This window comes from Castor canadensis, chromosome 8 (assembly GCF_047511655.1).
Source record: "Castor canadensis chromosome 8, mCasCan1.hap1v2, whole genome shotgun sequence".
NCBI classification, from domain to species: Eukaryota; Metazoa; Chordata; class Mammalia; order Rodentia; family Castoridae; genus Castor; species Castor canadensis.
This window is the reverse complement of record NC_133393.1, coordinates 96,788,826-96,799,609: the sequence shown is the minus strand read 5'-3', so window position 1 is coordinate 96,799,609 and position 10,784 is coordinate 96,788,826. Positions and strand designations below refer to the sequence as shown.

Below are 10,784 nucleotides of genomic sequence, written 5' to 3'. Positions count from 1 at the left end.
AAACACAACTGACTGATAATCTGGGACTGACTGAGAGCTTCCCTGCATCAACTGAGCTATGCAGTGCCTGAGTGGGAATTTAGAACTTTTTTTTTTGAAATTTCTTTTGATTTTTTAAATTTAATTTTTTTTGGACTACACTTAGTCAAAACTGTGAGGAACAAACCCATGAATAAGGTGCACTTACTGAATACTCAAGTGGGCATAAAAATAAAGTATTTGCTTTTATGGCAGATTTTAGGTATAATATAACAACATTTTATTGAAATTGGTGCTATCACAGGAGTGCTCAGGTTAAAATAGCAAGCAGAATAGACAACAATTTTTTGTTGTTGTTGTTGTTGTTGTATGGGGTCTGAACTGAGAGCCTCTTTTGCTTGGCAGGCACACTACCACTTGAGCCACACTCTAAGCCCTTTATTATTTATTTATTTTTCAAATAGGGTTTTACATTGCCCAGGTCCAGCTTCAGACCATGATGTTCCTATTTATGCCTCCCATGTAGTTGGGATTATAGACATATACCATCATACCCAACTTGTTGGTGGAGATGAGATCTTGCTAACTTTTTGCCTGGGTTGGCCTCAATCTGTGATCTTTTGATTCCTAATTCCTAAATGTCTGATTACAAGCCAGTGTTGCGTCTAGTCTCCAGGACAGATGGTTTTTCTAAATTTTATTTGTGGAATATGTGATGGGGATAGGAAGAAACTCCTGTTTAAGTGAGAGACATTTAAATTGAGATATAAATGAAGAATAGAAATTAGATGGAAGAACAAGGGAAAGAGCATTTTTGTTTTATGGTGGCAATAGCAGGTGTAAAATCTTTGTGATATCAACAGATTGCCAAGGTTGACCATTAGGCCTGCATCATAGAAGATGGGACAGACTGATTAATATGAAAAGTTAGTTGACAATCATGTGAGCTATTTTGAAAAAGAAAATGGGTGGGCATTTTGTGTTCTAATTTAGAATCCATTTATCTCATGAAAAATTTAATCATTGCTTCATAATTTTTCATTTTGAACTTCCTTTTAAATTACTTGAGATGTCTGTGTATATTGCTGGTTTTTTTCTTCTATTTCTGTTGAAATTATATTTTGATGATATATGAAGTTGTTTTTTGATACAACTGGGGTTTGAACTCTGGGCTTTGTGCTTGGTAGGCGTGTACTATACCAATTGAGCCACGCCTCCAGCACTTTTTCTTTATGCATTTTATGAATGGGGTCTCACATTTATGCAAGAATCACAGTCTTCCTATTTATACTTACCCTGTATACTTGATCTGAAAACTTATTGCTTTATTTAGCTGCATTAAAATATTCATATTCTAGCCAGGTGTGGGTGGCTTACTCCTGCAATCCTAGGCAGAGATCAGTAGGATCGAGGTTCAAAGCCAGCCTGGGCAAATAGTTCACCAGACCCTATCTCAAAAAAACCCTTTATGAAAAAGGGCTGATGGAGTGGCTCAAGACGTAGGCCCTGAGTTCAAACCTCACTACGGCAGAAAAAAAAATCATATTCTAGAAACAGGTACTATTGGTTTATACTTACGATTCTAGTTACTTGGGAAGCTGAGATTTGGAGGTTGTGGTTCCTGGACAGAAAAGTTTGCGATGCCCCATCTCAATGGAGAAAAGTTGGTTGAACTGGCAGGTGCCTGTCATCCCAGTGATGGTGAGAAGCTTAAAATAAGAGGTTTGGTCCAGGTCCAAGCTGGCCTGAGCAAAGAGTAAGATCTTATCTCCAAAATAACAGAGTAAAAAGGGCTGGAGGCGTGGCTCAGGAGGCAGAACACTTGTCCAAGTGTTACAGCATGAAGACCTGAATTCAAACCCCAGGATTGCTAAAAACATTCATATTCCATTTTACAATTGAATGTTTTCTCCATTTTTACCTTAAATTTTAAGCTTCAACTAACATTTTGACATTGTACTTATAATTTCACTCCTAGTAGAGAGCATTTTCTCATCTTAACTTAAATTTTATTTAGTCTGTATAATCCTTGAATGTTTACTCTAATAATTTCAGCATTTTTTATATATGTAAAAATATGTACATGTGTATAAATAAGCTTTAGCATCATAAATATCACATTCTGTTTCTATTTAGAGCACATTTATTTGGATATAAACTTATTTTTGTTTTCTTTACTTTTGCATTGTATCATGTCACTTATTGAATGGTGATTTAAAAAAATCCTTAGGTATAGAGGTTTTTAGTGAGATAAATAAGTCCAATAATATTATAAGTTCTTTTTGCTTTTGTTTGAGTGCCAAGAACTAGGCACTGAAAAAACTTTAATTTAACCCATTAAACTATTCAGTAACATTTAGACTAGAAGAGGTTATTAGAATTCTAAATCAATTATTTTCTTGGAAGACCCAGAAAATTTAATCTAAGTTATTTGTTTCCCTTTTGGATTTGAATGTACTATTTTGCTTTGTTTTTAATTTATTTTTGCTAGATTAGAAATTATTTTACATTAATTAGAAATATGTTATCACCTTTTTGATTGGGAACTTATCTGGAGAAAGGCTTATTTTCAGGGGGATTGAAGGAGTGAATTTAAGGGGTAGATAGTATTCATTCTGGGAGAAAGAAATGTCATGTTTGATATGGATCAGATCAAGCAGAGACAAACAGACATGGATCTCAGTTGTTTGTGCTTAACTGATACTTTATTACTATACTTGCCCATGAGCTTTCTTCTTTGAGATGAAAACAATTTTTTTGAAGGACTCACTGAATGCTTGTCTTACTTGTTTGTTTCTCAGAGTCTAAATGAATGGGTTCAACATTGGAGCAATGGCTGTCATTAGAATTGCCACACCCTTATTGATAGCCACAGATTCCTTTGCTGAAGGTTTGACATAGATGAAGATACAGCTTCCATAGGTGATGGAAACCACAATCATGTGAGAAGAACAGGTGGAAATGGCTCTTTTCCTTTGCTGCGTGGAAGGGAATCTTAGAATGGACTTGATGATGTATGTGTAGGACAGAATTACACACAGGAGGGTCAGAATGAAGGTCAACACAGCACAGACGATTACCAACTGCTCTATGAGCCATGTATCTGAGCAGGAAATCTTCAAGATAGGAGATGCATCACAGAAAAAATGATCAATAACATTTTTTTTTCTCCACTTTTCTTTTATTATTCATATGTGCATACAAGGCTTGGTTCATTTCTCCCCCCTGCCCCCACCCCCTCCCTTACCACCCACTCTGCAAAAACAAGGGTTTTTGCTGGTTGAGATAAGGATAGCTATACAGGGCATTGACTCACATTGATTTCCTGTGCGTTGGTGTTACCTTCTAGGTTAATTCTTTTTGATCTAACCTTTTCTCTAGTACTTGTTCCCCTTCTCCTATTGGCCTCAGTTGCTTTAAGGTATCTGCTTTAGTTTCTCTGCGTTAAGGGCAACAAATGCTAGCTAGTTTTTTAGGTGTCTTACCTATCCTCACCCCTCCCTTGTGTGCTCTCGCTTTTATCATGTGCTCATAGTCCAATCCCCTTGTTGTGTTTGCCCTTGATCTAATGTCCACATATGAGGGAGAACATACGATTTTTGGTCTTTTCAGCCAGGCTAACCTCACTCAGAATGATGTTCTCCAATTCCATCCATTTACCAGCGAATGATAACATTTCGTTCTTCTTCATGGCTGCATAAAATTCCATTGTGTATAGATACCACATTTTCTTAATCCATTCATCAGTGCTGGGGCATCTTGGCTGTTTCCATAACTTGGCTATTGTGAATAGTGCCGCAATAAACATGGATGTGCAGGTGCCTCTGGAGTAACAGTCTTTTGGGTATATCCCCAAGAGTGGTATTGCTGGATCAAATGGTAGATCGATGTCCAGCTTTTTAAGTAGCCTCCGAATTTTTTTCCAGAGTGGTTGTACTAGTCTACATTCCCACCAACAGTGTAAGAGGGTTCCTTTTTCCCTGCATCCTCGCCAATACCTGTTGTTGGTGGTGTTGCTGATGATGGCTATTCTAACAGGGGTGAGGTGGAATCTTAGCATGGGTTTAATTTGCATTTCCTTTATTGCTAGAGATGGTGAGCATTTTTTCATGTGTTTTCTGGCCATTTGAATTTCTTCTTTTGAGAAAGTTCTGTTTAGTTCACTTGCCCATTTCTTTATTGGTTCATTAGTTTTGGGAGAATTTAGTTTTTTAAGTTCCCTGTATATTCTGGTTATCAGTCCTTTGTCTGATGTATAGTTGGCAAATATTTTCTCCCACTCTGTGGGTGTTCTCTTCAGTTTAGAGACCGTTTCTTTTGATGAACAGAAGCTTTTTAGTTTTATGAGGTCCCATTTATCTATGCTATCTCTTAGTTGCTGTGCTGCTGGGGTTTCATTGAGAAAGTTCTTACCTATACCTACTAACTGCAGAGTATTTCCTACTCTTTCTTGTATCAACTTAAGAGTTTGGGGTCTGATATTAAGATCCTTGATCCATTTTGAGTTAATCTTGGTATAGGGTGATATACATGGATCTAGTTTCAGTTTTTTGCAGACTGCTAACCAGTTTTCCCAGCAGTTTTTGTTGAAGAGGCTGCTATTTCTCCATCGTATATTTTTAGCTCCTTTGTCAAAGATAAGTTGCTTATAGTTGTGTGGCTTCATATCTGGATCCTCTATTCTGTTCCACTGGTCTTCATGTCTGTTTTTGTGCCAGTACCATGCTGTTTTTATTGTTATTGCTTTGTAATATAGTTTGAAGTCAAGTATTGTGATACCTCCTGCATTGTTCTTTTGACTGAGTATTGCCTTGGCTATTCGTGGCCTCTTGTGTTTCCATATAAATTTCACAGTAGATTTTTCAATCTCTTTAATGAATGTCATTGGAATTTTGATGGGAATTGCATTAAACATGTAGATTACTTTGGGGAGTATCGACATTTTTACTATGTTGATTCTACCAATCAATGAGCATGGGAGATCTCTCCACTTTCTATAGTCTTCCTCAATCTCTTTCTTCAGAAGTGTATAGTTTTCCTTGTAGAGGTCTTTCACATCTTTTGTTAGGTTTACACCTAGGTATTTGATTTTTGTTGAGGCTATTGTAAATGGAATTGTTTTCATACATTCTTTTTCCGTTTGCTCATTGTTAGTGTATAGAAATGCTAATGATTTTTCTATGTTGATTTTATATCCTGCTACCTTGCTATAGCTATTGATGATGTCTAGAAGCTTCTGAGTAGAGTTTTTTGGGTCTTTAAGGTATAGGATCATGTCATCTGCAAATAGGGATATTTTGACAGTTTCTTTACCTATTTGTATTCCTTTTATTCCTTCTTCTTGCCTAATTGCTCTGGCTAGGAATTCCAGTACTATATTGAATAGGAGTGGAGATAGTGGGCATCCTTGTCTGGTTCCTGATTTTAGAGGGAATGGTTTTAATTTTTCTCCATTAAGTATAATGCTGGCTGTAGGCTTGTCATATATAGCTTTTATAATGTTGAGAAACTTTCCTTCTATTCCTAGTTTTCTTAGAGCTTTTATCATGAAATGGTGTTGGATCTTATCAAAGGCTTTTTCTGCATCTATTGAGATGATCAAGTGGTTTTTGTCTTTGCTTCTGTTAATGTGGTTTATTACGTTTATTGATTTTCGTATGTTGAACCACCCCTGCATCCCTGGGATGAAGCCTATTTGGTTGTGATGAATAATCTTTTTGATGTGTTGCTGAATTCAGTTTGCTATTATTTTGTTGAGGATTTTTGCATCAATGTTCATTAAGGAGATTGGCCTATAGTTCTCCTTTTTGGAGGTGTCTTTGCCTGGTTTTGGGATAAGTGTGATACTGGCTTCATAAAATGTGTTTGGCAGTTTTCCTTCCCTTTCTATTTTATGGAACAGTTTAATGAGGGTTGGTATCATTTGTTCTTTAAAGGTCTGATAGAATTCAGCAGAGAATCAATCAGGTCCTGGACTTTTCCTTTTGGGGAGACTCTTGATTGCTGCTTCAATTTCTTTTTGTGTTATAAGTCTATTCAGGTGATTAATTTCCTCTAGGTTCAGTTTTGGATGATCATATGTATCTAGAAATCTGTTCATTTCTTTTAGATTTTCAAATTTATTTGAATATAGGCTCTCAAAGTAGTCTCTGATGATTTCCTGGACTTGTATGGTATTTGTTGTTATCTCCCCTTTTGCATTCCTAATTCTACTAATTTGGGTTTTTTCTCTCCTCATTTTAGTCAGGTTTTCCAGAGGTCTATCGATCTTGTTTATTTTTTCAAAGAACCAACTTTTTGTTTCATTAATTCTTTGTATGGTTTTTTTGGTTTCTATTTCATTGATTTCAGCTCTTATTTTTATTATTTCTCTTCTTCTATTTGTTTTGGGATTTGCTTGTTCTTGTTTTTCTAGGAGTTTGAGATGTATCATTAGGTCATTGATTTGGGATCTTTCAATCTTTTCAATATATGCACTCATGGCTATAAACTTTCCTCTCAAGACTGCCTTTGCTGTGTCCCATAGGTTCCGGTAGGTTGTGTTTTCATTTTCATTGACTTCCAGGAACTTTTTAATTTCCTTTTTTATTGCATCGATGATCCACTCTTCATTAAGTAATGAGTTATTTAGTTTCCAGCTGTTTGCATGTTTTTTGTCTTTACTTTTGTTGTTGAGTTCTACTTTTACTGCATTGTGGTCAGATAGTATGCACGGTATTAATTCTATTTTCTTATATTTGCTGAGGCTTGCTTTGTGCCCTAGGATATGATCTATTTTGGAGAAGGTTCCATGGGCTGCTGAGAAGAATGTATATTGTGTAGAGGTTGGATGAAATATTCTGTAGACATCTACTAGGTCCACTTGATCTATTGCATATTTTAGATCTTGGATTTCTTTATTGAATTTTTGTTTGGATGACCTATCTATTGATGGTAATGGAGTGTTAAAGTCTCCCACAACCACTGTGTTGGCGTTTATATATGCTTTTAGGTCTTTCAGGGTATGTTTGATGAAATTGGGTGCGTTGACATTGGGTGCATACAGATTGATGATTATTATTTCCTTTTGGTCTATTTCCCCTTTTATTAGTATGGAATGTCCTTCTTTATCTCGTTTGATCAATGTAGGTTTGAAGTCTACTTTGTCAGAGATAAGTATTGCTACTCCTGGTTGTTTTCGGGGGCCATTGGCTTGGTAAATCTTCTTCCAGCCTTTCATCCTAAGCATATGCTTATTTCTGTCGGTGAGATGAGTCTCCTGTAAGCAACAAATTGTTGGATCTTCTTTTTTAATCCATTTTGTCAAACGGTGTCTTTTGATGGGTGAATTAAGTCCATTAACATTAAGCGTTAGTACTGATAGGTATGTGGTGATTCCTGTCATTTAGTTGTCTTAGTTGTTTGAAGGTTTGATTGTGTGTACCTAACTTGATGTTACTCTCTACTTTCTTGATTTTTCTTATCCTGTGGTTTGGTGCTGCCTGCCTTTTCATGGTTAAGTTTGGTGTCACTTTCTGTGTACAGGATCCCTTGCAGAATCTTTTGTAGTGGTGGCTTTGTGGTCACATATTGTTTTAGTTTCTGCTTATCATGGAAGACTTTTATTGCTCCATCTATTTTGAATGATAGCTTTGCTGGGTAGAGTATCCTGGGGTTGAAGTTATTTTCATTCAGTACCCAGAAGATCTCACCCCATGCTCTTCTTGCTTCTAATGTTCCTGTTGAGAAGTCTGCTGTGATTTTGATGGTTTTACCTTTGTATGTTACTTGTTTTTTCTCTCTTACAGCCTTCAATATTCTTTCCCTAGTTTTGGAGCTTGTTGTTTTAATGATGATATGTCATGGAGTAGTTCTATTTTGATCTGGTCTGTTTGGTGTCCTGGAGGCCTCTTGCATTTGTATGGGAATATCTTTCTCTAGATTTGGGAAATTTTCCGTTATTATTTTGTTGAATATATTACGCATTCCCTTCGCTTGCACCTCTTCTCCTTCTTTGATGCCCATGATTCTCAAGTTTGGTCTTTCGATGGAGTCAGTGAGTTCTTGCATTTTCTTTTCACAGGTCTTGAGTTGTTTAATTAATAGTTCTTCAGTTTTTCCTTTAATTACCATTTCATCTTCAAGTTCTGAGATTCTGTCTTCTGTTTGGTCTATTCTGCTGGATTGGCCTTCCATTTTGTTTTGTAGTTCTGTTTTGTTCTTTTTTCTGAGGTTTTCCATATCCTGGCTGTTTTCTTCTTTTATGTTGTCTATTTTTTTTCCTGAGCTCATTTATCTGTTTATTCATCATGTTCTCTCTTTCACTTTGGTGTTTATACAGTGCTTCTATGGTTTCCTTTATTTCTTCATTTGTTTTTTCAAATTCTCTATTTTTATTGTCTTGGAATTTCTTGAGTGTCTCCTGTACATTTTAGTTGACCCTATCCAGTATCATCTGTATAAAATTCTCATTGAGTATTTGTAGTATGTCTTCTTTTAAATTATTCTTGTGGGCTTCATTGGGTCCTTTGGCATAGTTTATGTTCATTTTGTTGGAGTCTCGATCTGAGTTTCTGTTCTCTTCATTCCCCTCTGGTTCCTGTACTAATTTTTTGCTGTGGGGAAAGTGGTTTCCTTGTTTTTTCTGTCTTCCCATCATTGTCCTTGGTGTTGTTACTGTCCCTGTACTGTGTGTAATTAAGTATTTTCTAGCTTGTAATAATAACAATGGTAATATTTAGAATGGAAGGGTGAGCTGAGATGGAAAGCAAGAAGTTAAAGAAAAGGGGAAAACAAATATACAGACAAGAGGGAGAAAGCAGAACAAGGTACCAGACAAGAGAGTTTCAAAGGTATAAACAGGGAGTGTTAGTGTACTAATTGACAGTAAGCTGAACAGACATTAGAGAGACAGAGAGAGGATTGAAAATCAAAGATAAAAAAATGTTAATTTATTAAGTTTCAGACTTAATAATTTGGGTGTCCGTCTCAATCTCCAGTCCTGGAGTTGGTGCCTCAGATGTTGTTCTGTATTCGTCTCATCAAAGGGTATGCATAAAGCAGAACAAAAATACACACTCACACACACACACACACACACACACACACACACACACACAAAAGCCCCACCAAGTGTCCCCAGTTCAAATGCAATACAGTTTCAGTAAGTTTTTTGGCTTGCAGGTGTAATTCGGTTGTTCTCTCATCAAAGGTAGGGAGAAAAAGAAAAAAAAGCTTCTGGAGACAGTTCTGAGAGTGGTACCTGCAACTGTGGCTTGCCTGCCTGCTGCTCTCAGCCTGTAGCTGGCGGCGTTATTTATGCAGATCTCTGGGGTGAGCTAGCACTCACCTGGTCCCACAGGCTTTGTTTGCTCAGAGTTCTCCTGTGCTGGAGCCTCTGCTACAGGCTTTCCCCTTTCCAAGCACTGGGAAAGGTGACACTGCCCCCACGTTGTCAGTCCTGCGTGTTTATTTACAGTTCATGTGGGAGGTGGGTCTTCTCCCCTCTCCTTTGAAGTTTTCCTCCCACTGCCACTTTCAGAAGCTTTCCTGCTCCTGCTTACTGGGCAGTGCTGCTGCTCCTGCCGGCTGCCATGTTTGTTTACAGTTCACGTGGGTCTTCCCTCCTCTCACAAGCTTCCCCGCTCCTGGTTGCTGGGTGCGCGCCCTGCTCCCGCCAGAGGCTCTCTGGCCCGCCCAGGTTGTTTATTTACAATCCCAGGAAGGATTCCCTTCCCCAATCTTCAGCGCTCATGGCGCCCCACCCTCTTTCCAGTGTGTCTTAACTGTTCTTATTGCTTATTACTCAGTTTCTCTCTTTTTTTTCCCGGGTGGAGGTCAGTCTGTCCAGGGGGCTATGCTGCTCTGGCCCAGGCTTGTCTGTGGGGCTACCATGGTACCGTGAAGCTCACCTGGTCCGCGTCTTCCCAAGCCATATGGGCGCCAACCACTGGCGGCCCCAGGGGGGCCCTCTTCGTTTCTCCGTTTAACGTGAAGTGGAGATTCTCTGCACCGGCTGTAGATGTGGAGGGGTCAAAGTTATGCCTTTTTTCAGTGATTATGCCTGCAAAGTGTGTCTCCAGCGTCTTTCCAAGATTTCACTATAGGAGGGTAGCTTTCTGCTTCCTACCTCTAGCTGCCATCTTGGAATCCTCAATCAATAACGTTTGAATCACAGAATTTCAAGTTCAGGAACAGGGTAAGTGGTGACATCTTACTCCGAAGATGTCAGTAAAAAACACTTGAATGACACAAATAGTGTAAGTAATTGACCTGTCATCTGTCGCTATGTTGTACAAATATCTAGGGATACAGGCAGATGTAAATGAAATTTCCAGTATGGAGAAATTTTGTAGAAAAAAGTACATGGGTGTTTTAAGGCAAACATCCAATAAAGTGAGGGATATTATGGTCAGATTTCCAGTTATACTCAGCATGTACATGAAAAATAGAAAGACAAAAATTGGAATCTGAAGTTGAGAATCATTTGTTAGCCCGACAGAATGAAGGTTGTTATCATGTGATTTTTCATCCCTGACTATTGAATTTTATTTAAACTTCATGTAAACTTAGAGATATTTTACTTGAAAAGCATTCTACCAAAACCAGATATCCATAGACAGTGACTATTAGAATGAATTCGTGCTAAGTGTCTTCAATAAGCAGCAACTGATATTGTCAGTACTCTGGTGTAGTTAGCTATCAAGAATTTATTTTAGTTCATTGTTTTTATAGTTGGTGTTAGGTTTTACAACACATTAAAAAACTGTTCTGCCATCCTAATTTCCCATTTTTTCTATTTTTTCCTTTTTTTTTCGGTGCTGGGG

At 37.7% G+C, this 10,784-nt stretch overlaps 1 protein-coding gene across 1 annotated transcript; it reads right to left on the bottom strand.

The window, feature by feature from the left end:
- Window positions 1-2,783: 2,783 nt before the first annotated feature.
- LOC109675199 (olfactory receptor 6C2-like) lies at window positions 2,784-10,400 on the bottom strand. Its single transcript, XM_020151969.2, has 2 exons — window positions 10,176-10,400; window positions 2,784-3,152 (listed from the first exon to the last, which is right to left on the bottom strand). Exons 1-2 carry the CDS (start codon window positions 10,398-10,400, stop codon window positions 2,784-2,786), a joined length of 594 nt encoding a protein of 197 aa, XP_020007558.2.
- Window positions 10,401-10,784: the final 384 nt, after the last annotated feature.